Here is an 18,970-nt window from a genome sequence, read left to right as displayed (position 1 = left end):
CAGGCTACTCTGGAGGCTGAGTACTCTGCAGTATTCTCAGGCCACCCCTCCCAGTAAGCTTATAAGGATCAAGCTGATTCCAAAGTACATCACTGGCCTACCAGAACAAAACTCTTACACTCTTTAAAGGAAGACAGCAACATCTGGGCACAGGTGGCACCTCTCTGTTTCTGATTTGAGTTTCACATGGGAAAACTGAAGGTATAACTGAACACTAGTAAGTAAGTCTGAGTCTGAGTACCTCTTTGAACCAGGAACCTGAAATTCTGGAACTAACTGTACCCCAACCATGTATTTTAAATAAGATATAAGTATATAGAAATTAAATAATTCCACAAACATTGTCAGAACTATAATTACAGCATTCTTCCTAAGTGTTTTACCCAAAATCATATTAAATTAATTAGCCTGGATTAGTTGTTTAACTACAAATTTGGAAAGAGAAGACAGATGTCCTTAGAGTCACCCAACTAATCAATGTATGGTAGAGTTCTGTTTTCAATCAAGAATTCTGAAATCCTACACCAAAGATGTCAGGGAGTATTTGTGACCGAAATATTAATATTTCTCATTAATAGAAATAGAGAAATACTGGGACTTCCCTAGTGGCGCAGTGGTTAAAAATCCGCCTGTGAATGCAGGGGACATGGGTTTGATCACTGGTCTGGGTAGATCCCACATGCCACAGAGCAGCTAAGCCCACGCACCACAACTACTGAGCCTGTGCTCCAGAGCCCGCGAGCCACAACTACTGAGCCTGCACGCCACAACTGCTGAAGCCCATGTGCCTAGAGCCCATGCTCCACAACAAAAGAAGCCACCACAATGAGAAGCCCACACATGCAATGAAGAGTAGCCCCCACTCACCACAACTAGAGAAAGCCCGCATGCAGCAATGAAGACCCAACACAGCCAAAAATAAAATTAAAAGAAAAAAAAGAAATAAATAGAGGAGTACTGATTTGGGAAAGATTTTACTTATTTGTAAAATATGTTGAATTTAAGATTGATATTGGGGCATCAGAATGGAAATATCCGATGGTTAAAGACTAAAGTTCAGGACAGTCAGAGCTGAGTGTTTTACATGTCATGTTAATGGTTAAATTCTGAGATCAGATGACTTCTGCATTGCGAAGAGATGGTTAAAATGCCAAATTTCAACTTTGCACTAGACAGTCAAAGGACGGGGAAAAGAAGGAAATAGGTAATATCTGCACTTGCCTTTCTCTCTTTTGTTTTTCTGCCATTGGAACTGGTTAAAATAAAAATTTTGTTAATTCAGTAAAAGAATATTTTAAAATTGTATGGTCCTACCTATATTTAATGTTAAACTATTTTTTTAGAAAACATTTTTCTGTCTTCCTTTATAGCCATCTTTCAACAGTTTTGGGAAACAAGTTTGATCATGGCGCTGAAGCCATTGTACCTACACTTTTTAATCTCGTCCCCAATAGTGCAAAAGTCATGGCAACTTCTGGATGTGCAGCAATCAGATTCATAATTCGGGTAGGTTCTTTTCTTTTCCTTTCTTTTCTTTTCTTTTCTTCCCCTTTTTCTATCTTTCTCTCTGTGTGTTTGTCCACCTCCCTGTCTGTATGTCTCTCTCTCAGTGTACTTAAATAAATCATTAGTATTTTTTTAAACCCCAAAGGAAAATTACATTTGAATTATTTTTCTGATAATAAAAGTAATACACAGTTATTATTGAACATTTAAATAGTACAGAGGATTACAAAGTAAACATGCTTGCATACAGAATGTAATAGACATAATATGCATGTACATGTGTGAGTGTGTGTGTGTGTGTGTGTGTGTGTATAACCATGTTATAGGTGGTAGCAGGCAAATGTAAAACAATAAAAAAGTTACAGGCAGTGGTAAAAGATGACAGACAAATTCTTAATATTTCTCATCATCCACATCTTGAAGGTGCCCAAAAGAACAGAGTTAAAAAGAATAAATCTTCCACACTTGAATTCTGCTCTTCTGCAACTAACCACACTAGCCATTCAGTATGTACTTTTCCAAACTTCTGTTCTTGCCTATACAAACTGTATTTACTACAAAATGTAAATGTAGCATTTATATTTTACATATATGTAAAAATAATGTTTTTTTACACTTGCTTTTTAAACTTCATGTACTTGGGCAGCTTCCCTTGTCCATACATATAATTCTTTTTAATGTCTAAATCAGTTCTCTATTAAAGAACATAATATTAAATTGTCCTCACCATTCTTCTCCCTGAGGTTTATGAAGTTCTTTCTCTCCACCCTTTACCAACATTGAGCATTATTAGTATCTTAAAGGTTTTAAAAATTTAATAATTGAAATATTATTTCATATTCTACTCTGCATTTCTTGCATTATTAGAGACATTAGGTATTTTTTTTCCTTTAATAGTTTTTCTTTGGATTGCCAGTTTATACTTTGTGCATTTTTTCCTCACTTATTTCTAAGGCCTTTTTTATATGTTTTAAGAACAGTCAGCCCTCCTTATCCATGGGTTCTGCATCTGTGGGTTCAACCAACCTCAGATCAAAAATATTTGGGGGAAAAAAATCCCAGAGAATTCCAAAAAGCAAAACTTGAATTTGCCTCCTGCTGGCATCTATTTATAGAACATTTACAGTAATTACAACTATTTACTTATCATTTACATTGTATTAACTATAATAAGTAATCTAGAGATGACTTAAAGTATACAGGAGGATGTGTGTAGGTTTTATGCAAATACTGCACCATTTTATATAAGGGACTTGAGCATCCACAGATTTTGGAACCACCCCTGTGGACACTGAAGGATGATTGTAAATTAATTCTATGTTGCAAATATTTTCTACCAGTTTGTCAATTCTTCAAATATTGTTTAAGTTATTGTTTGTTATATATAGAACTTTGAAATTTTTTTGCTTTGAGACAATGCTCCTTTTGTGGTTTTTGTTATAGTTAAAACAACCTTCCCCATTTCTCAATTATAAAAATATTCAATTGTTTAAAACTTTCATGATTTTGTTTCTTAGGTTTAGGTCTAACTCAGTTTTATTTCTGTGTGAAATACAGGTATATAACTTCATTTTCCCCCAAATACAAAGCCATTTGACCCAGTGGCACGTAGTGAATTACAGTTCAGTCTTTTCTTAAAATACCACTGTTTTCATGTAGTAAATTTCCCTAAATATATGGGTCTGTTTTTTAAATGCCTTTTCAGTTTCTGTGATCAGTTTGTCCTCTCCTGTTAAGTGATGTTTTTTTCTAATACTGCTGTACCAGAAGGTTTTTTTCAGCAATTAAATCCAGTGCCTATGAAGAAATCTATGAATCTATCTATGGAAATGTTCATTTCTTTCTGTTTTAATATTTTTGTAAGCTTCACTAAATCTGGCACCTTCATAACAGTGTTCAAAAATAGTGGAAATTATTGAAATCTTTGTTTTATCCCTGTGTTTAATGGGAGTGCTTTAAATATGATGTCTGGGATAACTTTCTCGATAGTTTACATTAGGTTATGAGAATTTCCTCCTATTTCTGTTTTGCTAAATTTTGGTCAGCAATAGATGTGGAATCTTGTCATATATCCCTTTAATATCTTTAGAAATGGTTGTCTCTTTTCATTTATCCATTGTACATTCATGAGCTAAATTCTGCTTGATCATTGTACCATATGATGCTGCTAGATGCAGTTGGCTAATTAAGATTTTGGTATTTACTTAATATGAGTCTTTTGTAGAATTTTCTGTAATTTTTCTGTTGTTTAACATATTTTGTTATTAGGGTTTGCTGACTCAAAGTTATCCAATAACATTTCTGGTGGTTTAGACTGGGCGTTCTTGCATCTCTTTTTGAAGTATTCTTGGTTATTTGTGTTTTCTCAGAATATCTATTTCATATAGATTTTAAGACTCTTTGGCATGAGGTTGTATACTGTTAATTTTAAAAAAAGTTTCTTCCACTGTGGTTATATTGCCATTTTTTTCTTATTATATTATTATATGTTCTTTTTAAAAAAAAACACTTGCTAGAGGTATTGTTATGGATTTTTTATAAGCTTCCAGTTTGTTTTATTGGTACCAATGGGGTTCTTTAATTTTTTCTAGTTCTTTAGTTTCTACATTTGTGTTTCTTAATTCCTTTCTTTGACTTGCTGTGGCTTACCTCTTTTTTTTCCCCTAGATTTTTGTGGTATATCCTTAGGTAATTTGTCATAGTTTTTGTTGTTTAATATTATAACGCTTTCTTATTATAATGTTTTCTTCTGAGTTTGGCATTAGCAGCATCCAGTGATTTAGATTTATCACATTCTCTTTATTTTATAATTCTCAGTCATTTGTAATTTCCATTTCAACTTTCTCTTTGAATTACATAAGGATATTGTTTGCATTTTCAGATGGTTCTTTTGTTGTTCTTATCATCTTGTAATCTCATGATATTCTGATCATAAAATTTCTTCTTCATTGAATAACCTGAATTTTGTTAGTATCCTAATACATCATAAATTTAGATAGTCTTTTAGTATTTGCAAAGTATGAAATTCATTTATAGGGTACTTTATTCATTACTAAATCTAGTTTGTTTATTATTCAAATTCTTCATGGTCTCATTTTTTTAAAAAACTGCTTTATCTGGCAAATTCTGATTCTAGTTTTTATCAACTTTATTTTCCTAACAATTCTTGCTTCATGTACTTTATGGGTGAAAGTTTTTGACTACTACCATCTTGAAATAGTATTTTTTCTTTCCTGTCTTTTCTGTTTTATGTTCATTGTATTTGCTCCTTACCTGTTTCATTATTTTCTTAGAAGTTTCTTACTCATTGTCGGTGTCAGGAATAAAACCTCTGTTTTACTTCTCCAGCCTTTTAAAAAGTATATATTTTATCTTATTCATGTCATTTTTTTTCCCTTAACCATTAAATTAAATTGAGCCAAAGACATTTTCATTTTCAGCAATTGAAATTAATTGCTTTTTTTTTTTTTTTTTTGCTGCATTTATTCCTGCCCAATCTTTATTAGGAAACTCTTCCCATTTAAAATTTTTGTTTGATTTTAGTGTGTTCTCAATTTTCATATATATTTATCTTTGCATATTTCAAAATGCTTTTCTTTGCCCTTTTACAAGAACTCAAAAATTGGACTTTAGGTTCACATTTCTTTTCCCTCAGAATTATGTCTTTTCACTCAATTGTTTTCTTAACTTTTTATTGTTTCTATAATAAGTTAGATATCATTTGATTTTTTAATTTAAAACAAAACACCACCTTAGGAGGCTTTATAGAAGAGTCTCTGTGTCAGGAGTTACCTCACGGCAGGCCTTGGAGTAGATCATCTTTCATTAGTGCTTTCTTTACATAGTGGAGCCAGATTTCTGACTAAAATGAAGTTTCCTTAAATTTATGTTAGTTTTCATGGATCATTTATTTATTGCTCCTGTTTGTCATTTATCATTTCCTAAATATTTTTTTGTTTTCTGTCTTACAGCTGTATATGTTCTCAGGAAAAATTCCTTTAAATTCTACTTACTATCTTATGATCTCACTGAAAATACAAATCGGGTGTTATGTTGTTGTTTTTTTACATTATTTCCTGTTTTCTATATTTTGTTTCCCAGGTTCTGACTTGGTGTTTGGTTGAATGTGTCATCTGTAAGGGTGTCATCTGTGTGTCATCTGTAAGACAATGTGTCATCTGTAAGACACATTGTGAGGGTCACTTTTTATTTTCCTTTGGTATAGCTCCCCCGAATATGGTGTAGCAATAGTTAGGTTAGTCTTTTGCCCCATCGCTGCCACTGTGTTGGATGTGGGTTAATCAGTCAGCAGTAGGGTTTTGAGGAGGTTATGAGAGAGGAGGAAGAAGGTAGGTGAGACCTCCTATGTAGTATGTTGTGGCTAGGGAGTCTCCTTGAGCTTTAACACCACAGTAATGTTTGAGGATGGGTTCTTCTGGATGCTCTAAGGGAGCCGGGTCCACAGAGCCCTTCCACGCTGAATGTAACAGTTGAATAATATTCAGGTCAGCACTGTGTTGCATTATCCTCATTTGAACAACTTCAGGTCTGTGGGTGGTTTCCCTCTGTAGGAACTGAAAAAAGTTTTCCCTCTAATTTTGGTTGAGTTAGTTGTGGCACACACTGATGTGCCATTCACGTTCTCCTTCACTGAAAGACTGGAAGCAATGTGGGCAGACAGTCTTCAGCTGCCAGCCTCTTCAAGGATTGCCTCAGCTTGCAGAGAGCTGCTTTTCCCAAGGTCTTGCCTCTTCCTGGTTATGGCCCATATCTAATAACTGATTGATGTGGAAGTATAGTGCTGTGGCTATCTTAGACCAATTTGAGACTACTCTGAAGGACCATTTTAGCTCCAGAGCTTCCCAAAGCTTCAGCTTTGGGCAAAGATGTCCTCAGGCCATATCACAGATTGATTTCTTCTTCTGCTCACTCCTGCTTTCTTCTCCTCACTTCCACTGGTGTTGATCCCAAGAGCACTTCTTAATATCCTGAATGCTAAACTCCATCTCAGAGCCTGCCTCCTAGAGAACCCAACCTGTACCATTAGCTCAGAAGAAAAATAGGAGATTTAAAACATCAAATACGTATGCTTAAGTTACTATTTTATTCTTGTGTCAATTATGAACTTTTCAGTGTTTGCTTCACTAAAGAAGAACATAAGAATTACTAATAGAAACCAGAAGATTGTATATACTGACCCTTACCTGAATTCTAGAGAGCTGTGGTTCAGCCAGGATGAAAGTTCAATTAAAATCACCATTTCAAAGTACATTCACAGTAGTTATGTACATTCACAGAGTTATTCACTCTGATAACCTGCTTTGATGACATAGCAGTTACTGTCTTCTCCAGCAGTAGCAGTACGTCAGAAAATAAGACCAGTACATGCCTGGTCCCTCTTAGTGCTCCATCCCCTCAAAGTACACTATCCTAACAGTTATCTGTATTTATACAGTTAACTTGTCTTTATTATTTAATATTACAATCACATCTGCCCTTGTGAAACTATATCATTACTATTACTTTAATTTGGGGAAACTTTTTGACTGGTCTTAATTTCTTTCAAAATCTGATTTTATGGTATTTTTGTTCTGTTCTAATACAGCTAAATACTTGAATGCAAGGCAAATAGAAGAAGAGATTATGTAAAGTACACAGTATTTTTAAACCTCTTCTAAAATATCTTTTTCAGCATACTCATGTACCCAGACTTATACCTTTAATAACAAGCAATTGCACATCAAAATCAGTTCCTGTAAGGAGGTAAGTTTTGAAAAAACTTACTATAGCTTTATGTTGGATATTGCATTATGTTTAGTTCTTAGTTGGGTGCAAAAATTAGTTGTCATCAATTTCTTGCCTTCTAGAAACCTTATTAAAATTTTTTAATCATTTAACATAAATTTAACATAAAATTTAACATAATTTGTATGTTATATAAGGGAAAAAGGAACGAAGTGCTTATTATGGCTATGCACATTTCTCAGTTTTATCCTATTAAGGTTTGGTTTATTTGGGCCACTAGTTGTTTGGTATTCAGAGAGTATGGAGTCTAGAGTCAGCCCTTACCTAGAATCCTACCACTGTGACTGATTGTCCTACCGCAGGCAGTTATTTTAACTGCCCTGAACCTCAGTGTTTTCGTATGTTAGTGGGGCTAATAATGTGGACCCCATGGAGTTGTGAGGGTTAAATGAGAAACACAATGGTAGAATTGAACATAGTGTTTGGCACAGAGTATGCAGCCATAACACGTCAGTCTGTCAGTATCTCTCTCTCTCCTTATGGTTTCTACAATCTTTAATATCATCACTATCTCCACGAATAATAAAGACAGCAAAAACAAGATTTGTGCATTGGATATTTAAGAAAATTGTAAAGAACTCTTTCCCCTTTTTTGTTTGATAACTATGTTTATTTAAGTACTTTGAATGTTAGGAAAAATAAGACATCATTATTACCTGTAAGTGATTCGGAGTTTTGGGACAGTTGTTTAATTACCTCTCTCTTATGTCAGGGGTCGGCAAACAACAGCCCACTGGTCGAATCTGTCCAACAGTCTAGTTTTCTGTGGCCCACAAGCTAAGACTGTTTTTTACGTTTTTGAAGGGTAGTTAAAAAGGGGGAAAGAAAAATATATAAAATAGAGACTATGTATATGCTTCTCAAAGTTTAAAATATTTACTGCCTAAAATATTTACTATCTGGCCCTTTACAGAAAAGGTTTACCAGTCTCTGTCTTACACTGAAGAAAATGGTAATTGGAGAAATAGGAATGTGACAGAGAAGAGGAAGTCAGGAAATGCATCAGAAAATTACCTTGCAAATGGGGAGAATTCAATACCTATAAGGGAAGAGAGTGGGGTATAATGTACACAGAGATGGAAAGCTGTGCTGTGTGCTGCAGAGCCATTGGACAGACCACTGAGGCCAAAACACATGATAAATGGGAGGATTCAGTAGGAAAAGAGACTGACTGAGGGGAAGAAGGGGATAGGTTGAAGTCAAAGTATAGAAGGCTTTGAATGTCAGGAAGAGAAATTTTGATATTGTTCCATTAGCAGTTTTTGGTGAGGAGGTAATGTCATCCATCCTAGTTTTTATTTCAGCTATGAACAGCAATTAAAAAGGGACAATGAGGGCTTCCCTGGTGGCGCAGTGGTTGAGAGCCCGCCTGCCGATGCGGGGGACACGAGTTCGTGCCCCGGTCCGGGAAGATCCCACATGCCGCTGAGCGGCTAGGACCGTGAGCCATGGCCGCTGAGCCTGCGCGTCTGGAGCCTGTACTCTGCAACGGGAGAGGCCACAAAGTGAGAGGCCCGCGTACCGCAAAAAAAAAAAAAAAAAGGGACAATGAGAAGCATTGGTTTAACTAAGTAGGACTTCTTACAGCTCATGTAAGAGAGGCAGGGTCTGAACTAGAGCTGTATTTATGATAATTGATTGAAGGAGGTTTTATTCAATAATCAGGAGATTTCAGATATAGAAATGAGTCTTGATAATTGGATATGGATGAGGAAGGTGATGTCAAGTGCTTCAGACTGTGATCTCTAGAGTCAGAATGCCAGGGTTTAAGGCCGTGCTCTATCCTTTGGGCAAATTAATTTAACCTCCATGTTTCTCTTTTTTCTAATCTGTATCATATGGGCTCGAAGAGTAGAATTGAGAGGGTAAGAATTAAATTTGTTGTTCTGTATCAGTATGTAGTGTTTGAGTTGACACTCACTGCCTGTGTAGAGATGTCTGTGAGCTGGTTGACACTCTGACTTAATGGCTGAATTGAAGAACCAGTGCTGGAGATAAAGGACTAGGTGTGAGAAGTACAGCTGATAGAGCTAAGGGTACAGGTGATACTGCCCAAGAAAAGACAATAAAAGGGAAGTGGGCTGAGATCAGCACCAACCAGGTGGGCACCTATGTAAGGGTAGGTGGAGGGAAAGTGTTAATAAAGGAAGAAAAACAGGGCAGAGCTGTGTCGTCAGATGCCAAGAAAGAACAAAAGCTCAAGAACGAGACAGTTGAAGAAGTTAAGAACCAGAAGGCTAAGGAGAAAACACCAAATACTTGATTAAGAATCATTTGCATATATATTTAAGGGAACAAATGTAGAAATGGAAGATCCATCCCAGCTTTCTTGGTCACCATTGTATGTCTTCAGTTTATAGTACGCAGTAGGTGTTTGGTAAATATCTTTTAAATTAAGTTAAATTGTATATTTGACAAACATTTTAAGTTAAAATTATGGGGAACCCTTAAGGTCTTTTTGAACTATTAAGCATAGGAATAGTTGGAGCCTTAAATAAGTTAAGTGGGACTTCCCTGGTGGCACAGTGGTTAAGAATCTGCCTGCCAATGCAGGGGACACGGGTTCGAGCCCTGGTCCGGGAAGATCCCACATGCCACGGAGCAACTAAGCCCGTGCACCACAACTACTGAACCTGCACTCTAGAACCCGTGAGCCACAACTACTGAGCCCGTGAGCCACAACTCTGGAAGCCTGCGTGCCTAGAGCCTGTGCTCCGCAACAAGAGAAGACACTGCAATGAGAAGCCCGTGCACTGCAACGAAGAGTAGCCCCCACTTGCCACAACTAGAGAAAGACCGTACCCAGCAACGAAGACCCAATGCAGCCAAAGCTAAATAAAAAAGAAATTTATTTTTTAAATTAATTAATTGTTTGACAGTAAAGATATCTAAAAACATGTCTTATGCTTTAATTTAGGGGACAAAGTGGAATATTATAGAAGAAAGTGTTAACATTTAGTTATAAATTAATATAACTTAATATAATGTTATGACATTTAGTTATAATTAACTTTATTTTTCAGGCGTTCATTTGAATTTTTAGATTTGTTGTTGCAGGAGTGGCAGACTCATTCATTGGAAAGGTATGCATTGACTATTCCTGTCCCACCACCCTCCCCTCCCCATTGTCACCGGTTCTTTAGAAATTGATGTGACTGGTTTTGCATTATTTCTCATTTTGCTTTAACAGTTATTAGCACTGATTTTCCCTTAAAGCTGTGGTGCTCCTCTTATTCATTACAGCTATGATTTTCTTCTTTGTGGGGTGAGTGAGGGTCTCTTAGTAAATGGGTTATATAAGGTATTCCAGGTTAAATTGGGCAAATATTTTAAAATGTATTTCTAGTCAGATGAGATAGGTTTCCTGAGGTGCAGTTAACCAAGTTATGAATTATTTAAGATAGAAGAAAGGCACTTCCTTTCAGAGGAAAGAGATTAAAAAAGTGAAAGAGGAATTTTCTGGTGGTCCAGTGGTTAGGACTTGGCGCTTTCACTGCCAGTGCCCGGGTTCAATCCCTGGTCAGGGAACTAAGATCCTGCAAGCCTTGCTGCGTGGCCATTAAAAAAAAAGGTGAGAGAGATTTGTTGGAAAGTTTTTCCACACCAGTTGTCAGTTGTCATTGGTCAAGTATACACTGGGCAGCATCTAATGAAGCTCTGAGATGAACAAGAGGAAAATGTTGGTCACTGGCTATTTGCATGGCTGTATTTCTCATTAATTTCAAGTTTGAAGCTTGGGATATACATGCATTTATGTTGAACACGTTGCTGATTTTCCATTCTCATGGAAATCATTAAATCTATTCATAACCCATTTCTAAAAAATAGAATTTGTTGTTTACTGCAGGCATGACATAATTCCAAATTTTCTTTAAGTTCCTTTGTGGCAGCTGCTATTCAGTTTGGTTAGATTATAACTGATCGTACTATTAGCAAATAATTTTATACATTGGTAGATTAGTGAGGAACCACACAAAAGGTTTTTTTTAATTCATAAAAAATTTGAGATTTGAGTGCTATATGTCTGGACTCCATCTGAAAATAATTATGTCCAGGTTTATAATGTTTGACTTGTCAGAAGGAAACCATACATGAATGAAATGCATGGGATGGGTTATTAGGAAATCTTGCAATCTTAGATTTATTATTGTGTACTAATTATCTTTTTATCTCCCTTGCCCCTTTGTGATTGATGCATAATGTATAGGCAGTATCATTTATGGTGAAATACATAGTTTTACACATGAATCTAAAGGTGTTTTATTTTATAGACATGCAGCCGTCTTGGTTGAAACTATTAAGAAGGGAATTCATGATGCTGATGCAGAGGCCAGAGTGGAGGCAAGAAAGTAAGTCTATAATGTAGTTTTTGACAGTTTAAACATACTTTGGTCTTTTCTTTGACAGGAATTATATTGGGAGAATGAAAATATCATTCAAATGTCCCAAGTATTCTATTTGATTAGCTCTTTAGTAAAATGGAGGTTGATTTGTCTCCATTAAATCTGTACTGGGTGTCTTAACAGTTCACTTAGCATTGTCATTTGTACATTCAGCAGTATTCCCGTTCCATCATAACATACTCACTTTTGCTGTGAATAAAAATAACTAATTTATTGAACATTTAACATGTACCTGATACTGTTTAAGGCAGTAGGTATATGTTATTTTCTAATCCTTAAAATGATCCCACAAAGGTGCTGTCTCCTTATGTTGGCAACTGAAGTTTGGAGATTTGGGAGTTTACCCAAGGCCACACAGACCCTAAGGATTACAGCCAGCTTTTGAACTGAGATCTCCTTTTCTCAAAAGCTTGCCGTCTTTCTACCAAAACTTGTTAAATATAGAAAGTATTCTACTTGGCACATTGTGGGTGTATTAAAAACCTATGGGGGACTTCCTTGGTGGCACAGTGGTTAAGAATCCACCTGCCAACGCAGGGGACACAGGTTCGATCCCTGGTCCAGGAAGATCCCACATTGCTGAGGAGCAACTAAGCCCGTGTGCCACAACTACTGAGCCTGAGCTCTAGAGCCCACAAGCCACAACTACTGAAGCCCACGCGCCTAGAGCCCACGCTCTGCAACAAGAGAAGCCACTGCGAGGAGAAGCCTGTGCACCGCAACGAAGAGTAGCTCCCGCTTGCCGCAACTAGAGAAAGCCTGCGTGCAGCAACGAAGACCCAACGCAGCCAAAAATAAATTTAAAAACTAAAAAAAAAAACCTATGGGCTTAAAAACCTTTGTTCTTCTTGAACGTACACATTTTACGGTTAATGTCTAATAATGCAAAGTTATTACTTTTTGTTGTTTGTTCATTTGTTTTACAGGACTTACATGGGTCTTAGAAACCACTTTCCTGGTGAAGCTGAAACACTGTATAATTCCCTTGAGCCATCTTATCAGAAGAGTCTTCAAACTTACTTAAAGAGTTCTGGCAGTGTAGCATCTCTTCCACAATCAGACAGGTCCTCATCTAGCTCACAAGAAAGTCTCAAGTAAGATCATATAAATGATAATTACTGATTTCTTTGTCTCTCCAGCTCCACAAAGTTCCTTATGTTGGATGGTTGAATATCTGATTGCTTTCACTTGAAGCCTTTTTGAAAGATGATGACTGATTGTGCTTATTTTCTTTGGCCTGTTTTCTCAGGGGTTGGATTACATACTTGTATAACTTCTCGTTAGGTAAAGAGTATAGGGATTCAAATTTTGTTTGAATATGTTCGTGTCTGTGAAAAAGATTGGAAAGCATTAATTTGTATACTTTTCTTAATACCTGGAAAATAGTCAATATAGTAAATAGCCCATTTCTAGGGCACTGTAGTGGAAGAACTGTAACGGAGATTCAGAAGTCATCTTCAGAACTCTTACACAGCAGTGTAACTGGTAAAAACTCCACTGCTTTCTTTCCTCACCTCTTGCACGGTTTAAGATTTCAGCAAATCCCTCAAGGGGGCAAAATTATCTAGTATCTGACTCACTTCTCTGTAACTCCACTCATCATTATGTTGGCTACCTCAAACCCTTGCTTCCTTGGCTTACCCCTATTTTCTGTTTCTGTGGCCCTATGAGACTGCTAAGATACCTAGCAGTGGCCACAACTATCTGAAGATTTCCCCAGGGAAGAGCAGCTCACAGAATGTCAGTTTACCTCCCTGTAATTCCTATCTCTTTAGGACCTTAACCCCACAATGATTGCTGTTTGCCTTTGCAGCTCTCTGGTACAGAACTGGGACTGGGAGGCACCTAGGGCACAAAATTCAAGGAAGCACTCACAGGGTCTTGTGAGTACTGTACTAAATAAAAGTTCAGTGACTTACATGTTTTCGAAGTAAAAGCAGATATGATTTGATTTTAAAAAACAATTCTTGTAGGAATAATTACCTATTTAAACTTCTCTTTAAATTTGTGATAAATCCTTCACCTCAGATGAGGTTTGTTGCTTCTTTTCCCTTTACTTTGATTTACTATACTCAAACTTTAAAGTGTATATGAATCACCTGAAGATCATGTTAAAATGCAGAAGCTGATTCAGTAAATCTGGGATGGGACCTGAGATTTTGCATTTTTTACATACTCCTGGGTGATGTCAGTGCTTTTTGTCTGTGGACCAGACTTTGAATAGCAAGGATCTAAACAAGATATTTTCTTACTCTCGTAGAACATCTTTAAACATAAACAAACAACTTTAAAATCTGTGGACTTGAAGTGGTCTGCCTCAACCTATTAGAGTAACAATTTTAGGGGACAGTTATAAAAATAATATAATACTGGGTTTAATAACCAACTACCAAATTTACCATTTGATAATAATAACTTAAAGAATGTTTTTCAACACTCTGTCATTAACCTCTCTTCCCCTTACCTTTAAAATTTGTAGACAGGGAATTCCCTGGCGGGCCAGTGGTCAGGACTCCATGCTCTCACTGCCGAGGGCCTGGGTTCAATCCCCGGTCAGGGAACTAAAACTCCCACAAGCCACACAGCGTGGCAGATAGATAGATAGATACATACATACATAGATATACTTTCCAGACTCTCTCACATACTTAGATATTTATTTATGGGCTTCAGAGTACCATAGTAATTAAAGATAAATAATCAAAAAAGATATTAAAGGAGGCAGTGGATTCTTTGAATTGATTCTAGGTGTTTTCCTTTCTAATCATACATGTTATCCTCAGCAGTAGTCCTTAGCTTTGTTTCTGTTGCCCCATGCAGTAATACTTAATAGAACTGCTATAGACCATGTCATACCTACAGGGTAACTGCACGAGTTACCAATGGCCACAACCATATGACTTCGGTGAGACAGGCCTTGGTTACACTGAATTCCCTGTGTACTAGCAATAATACTACCTTTCTCTAAGTAAAATATCTCAGACTAGAAGTGTTGGAGAGTGCTATTATTGAGTTCCCTGTGGTAGTGTGTGCTGAGGACCAGAGTGAACAACAGCAACCTGGTCCCTGTTTCTGTAGAGCTTACAGTCTTTATTCAATGCTAGTTATTTCATTTTTGCTTCACAGCTAACTTAGATACCACTGATATATGACAACAAGTGTTCTAAAGTGATTTGTAAAAGGAAAGTTGAAATCAGAAATACTTCTCAACTCTTCGGAAAACTCAATGTTATTTCATTAATTTTTGTCAGAGGAGTGATAAATTATGTCGTCTTACTAAAAGTATTTCTTTTTACCTTGCAGCCGCCCTTTTTCTTCCAAATGGTCTACAGCAAACCCATCAACTGTTGCTGGAAGAGGTAAATTGCCTTTTTAACCAAGAGTCATAGCATATTTTACTTAATAGAGTAAAAGTGACTTTATAAATAAATCAAAAGTTACTATGTAAAAAGATATTCTCACTCTGGGTCACATGAAGAGTTGAAAAGTTTAAAACACAGAGTTACACTTTAAAAGTTTTAAAAGCACATTAGAACAGTTTTAAAGCTAAACAGTTTAAAGCAGTAGCTTTTAAACTGTTTTAATATGACCCACAGTGAGAAAATCATTTTACATAGTAAATACCACACTTATATACTGTACCTGTGTTTGTATACCATATACATATACTACATGTCATATATATAATATAGTGTATATAATTATATACATACAATATACATATGCTGTGTAGTATATTGTATATAAGTATACATATATAGTATAATCCAAAGTTCCAGGAAGCCTACTTACCCTTACTTGTGATGCATTCTCTTTTCTACTGTGTTTCATTTCTTTAAAGTGCTGTCATGACCCACTTAGTTGATTTCACAGCCTATTAATGGGTCATAACTCAGAGTTTATAAAACTCCTCATTAAAACTGAAAAACTAAAGACCAGAGATTTAATGACTTAATTGGCATTACCTAAGAGTGGCAGAACCTGCATTATTTTCTGAATTATTCTATTCCCAGGCTAGTTCTACTTGCATTATTCTTATAGTTAAAAAATAGCCCCGCTGTCATCTATTTATCTTGTAACAGTGCTTCATTTTCATAAATCAATCATAAACATCATCCTTTCATCTATAAAACAGTCCTATGAACTTTACAAAGTATAGTTATTTTTCCCATGTTATGAAAGGGGAAAATGAGGCAGAGAAATATTGAGAAAATTGTCCAAGAAGAAGTAGTTATGACAGCATTGAAACTGAGGCATTCTGATTTTAAAATATACTAAAGTACTTTCTAGTATCCATTTGGCCACTACTTCCTTTCTGACCATTTGTCATCATGGATTAATCTCATGGTGATTTCAAGTTTATATAATTTTTGTGCCGTTTGCAGTAACTGAAATAATAGGTTACCTTTGCTTTGTTTTTCATAGTATCAGCAGGCAGCAGCAAAGCCAGTTCCCTTCCAGGAAGCCTACAGCGTTCACGAAGTGATATTGATGTGAATGCTGCTGCTGGTGCCAAGGCACATCATGCTGCTGGGCAGTCTGTACGAAGTGGGCGGTTAGGTGCAGGTGCCCTGAATCCAGGTTCCTATGCATCACTAGGTAAGACAGCTAACTATGGGAAAGTACAACATTTTCTCCCTGGTCTCAGGGAAGCAGTGAATCATCATCAATTTCAGTGATTGATGATGGTGATATATTTATCATTTCTATTTCATTCTTGCTAGTTAAGTATAGTCCATATGTTTTATATGATTCTGTCCTTGCAATGTAGTTCTGAGGTATCTGAAATACCTTGTTTCTCTTTTCCCCCTGTTGTGCTCCTAACCATCTTAATCAAAGGAACAATTCTTTATTCCATGATTTGCATATAGAATTTTCAAAGTTCTGCACTACAGCCACATCCAGCTGCTGGATACTAAGGGAGTTTGGTGTTGTACCCAGCTTCTCTATCCTCTTTCTCCTACTTCAGTTCCCTTACCAAGAAGTTAAAGCCTTTTGGAAATCTGGGAAAACTGCAAAAGTGAATCATAATCAAAGCTTAAAAATAAATAAAATTCCTAGGAATAAACCCACCTAAGGAGACAAAAGACCTGTATGCAGAAAACTATTAGACACTGATGAAAGAAATTAAAGATGATACAAACAGATGGAGAGACATACCATGTTCTTGGATTGGAAGAATCAACATTGTGAAAATGACTATACTACCCAAAGCAATCTACAGATTCAGTGCAATCCCTATCAAACTACCAATGGAATTTTCCACAGAACTAGAACAAAAAATTTCACAATTTGCATGGAAACACAAAGGACCCCGAATAGCCAAAGCAATCTTGAGAAAGAAAAACGGAGCTGGAGGAATCAGGCTCCTGGACTTCAGAGTACACTACAAAGCTACAGTAATCAAGACAGTATGGTCCTGGCACAAAAACAGAAATATAGATCAGTGGAACAGGATAAAAAGCCCAGCGATAAACCCATGCACATATGGTCACCTTATTTTTATATAAAGGAGGCAAGAGTATACAATGGAGAAAAGACAGCCTCTTCAATAAGTGGTGCTGGGAAAACTGGACAGCTACATGTAAAAGAACGAAATTGGAACCCTCCCTAACACCATACACAAAAATAAACTCAAAATGGATTAAAGACCTAAATGTAGGCCAGACACTATAAAACTCTTAGAGGAAAACATAGGCAGAACACTCTATGACATCCATCATAGCAAGATCCTTTTTGACCCACCTCCTAGAGAAATGGAAATAAAAACAAAAATAAACAAATCAGACCTAATGAAACTTAAACGCTTTTGCACAGCAAAGGAAGCCATAAAAAAGATGAAAAGACAGTCCTCAGAATGGGAGAAAGGATTTGCAAATGAAGCAGCTGACAAAGGAATTATCTCCAAAATATACAAGCAGCTCTTGCAGCTCAATATCAAAAAAACAACCCAATCGGGCTTCCCTGGTGGTGCAGTGGTTGAGAGTCTGCCTGCCGATGCAGGGGACACAGGTTCATGCCCCGGTCCGGGAAGATCCCACATGCCGTGGAGCGGCTGGGCCCATGAGCCATGGCCACTGAGCCTGCGCGTCCGGAGCCTGTTGCTCCGCAACGGGAGAGGCCACAACAGTGAGAGGCCTGCGTACCGCAAAAAAAAAAAAAAAAAACAAAAAAACCCAATCCAAAAATGGACAGAAGACCTAAATAGACATTTCTCCAAAGAAGATATACAGATTGCCAACAAACACATGAAAAGGTGCTCAACATCACTAATCATTAGAGAAATGCAAATCAAAACTACAATGAGGTAATACCTCACACCGGTCAGAATGGCCATCATCAAAAAATCTACAAACAATAAATGCTGGAGAGGGTGTGGAGAAAAGGGAACCCTTTTGCACTGTTGGTGGGAATGTATATTGATACAGCCACTATGGAGAACTGTATGGAGGTTCCTTAAAAATCTAAAAATAGAACTATCATACGACCCAGCAATCCCACTGCTGGGCATATACCCTGAGAAAACCATAATTCAAAAAGAGTCATGTACCACAGTGTTCATTGCAGCACTGTTTACAATAGCCAGGACATGGAAGCAACCTAAGTGTCCATCAACAGATGAATGGTTAAAGAAGATGTGGCACATATATACAATGGAATATTACTCAGCCATAAAAAGAAACAAAATTGAGTTATTTGTAGTGAGGTGGATGGACCTAGAGTCTGTCATACACAGTGAAGTAAGTCAGGAAGAGAAAAGCAAATACCGTACGCTAACACATATATATGTATGGAATCTTAAAAAAAAATGGTCCTGATGAACCTAGGGGCAGGACCGGAATAAAGACACAGACGTAGAGAATGGGCTTGAGGACACAGGGAGAGGGAAGGGTAAGCTGGGACGAAGTAAGAGAATAACATTGACATATATACACTACCAAATGTAAAACAGATAGCTAGTGGGAAGCAGCCGTGTAGCACAGGGAGATCAGCTCGGTGCTTTGCTACCACCTAGAGGGGTGGGACAAGGAGGGTGAGAGGGAGACGCAGGAGTGAGGGGATATGGGGATATACGTGTGTGTATAGCTGATTCACTTTGTTATACAGTAGAAAGTAACACACCATTGTAAAGCAATTATACTCCAATAAAGATGTTTAAAAAAAAAAACTTAAACATATATTCCCAAAGCTATTCAGGGTTTGTTTTTTATATCCATCAACCTTAAAAGTTTGAGATTGGTTATCCATATTATTTA

General features: G+C 36.8%; 1 protein-coding gene across 39 annotated transcripts in view; it reads left to right on the top strand.

Annotated features, from left to right (window-relative positions):
• CLASP2 (cytoplasmic linker associated protein 2) overlaps positions 1-18,970 on the top strand; it is a 189,798-nt gene that overhangs the window by 83,780 nt on the left and 87,048 nt on the right. For all 39 annotated transcript variants that reach the window (XM_067753641.1, XM_067753640.1, XM_067753653.1 and 36 more), the window contains 7 exons: positions 1,371-1,506; positions 7,199-7,269; positions 10,335-10,394; positions 11,583-11,660; positions 12,641-12,808; positions 15,018-15,073; positions 16,140-16,313. In XM_067753641.1, the coding sequence (XP_067609742.1) occupies positions 1,371-1,506; positions 7,199-7,269; positions 10,335-10,394; positions 11,583-11,660; positions 12,641-12,808; positions 15,018-15,073; positions 16,140-16,313 (743 nt within the window). The remainder of the gene's footprint in view (positions 1-1,370; positions 1,507-7,198; positions 7,270-10,334; positions 10,395-11,582; positions 11,661-12,640; positions 12,809-15,017; positions 15,074-16,139; positions 16,314-18,970) is intronic.

The sequence above is a fragment of the Pseudorca crassidens genome, chromosome 10, assembly GCF_039906515.1.
Source record: "Pseudorca crassidens isolate mPseCra1 chromosome 10, mPseCra1.hap1, whole genome shotgun sequence".
Lineage (NCBI taxonomy): Eukaryota > Metazoa > Chordata > Mammalia > Artiodactyla > Delphinidae > Pseudorca > Pseudorca crassidens.
The sequence above is the reverse complement of the archived record's forward strand: the minus strand, read 5'-3'. Positions and strand labels throughout refer to the sequence as shown.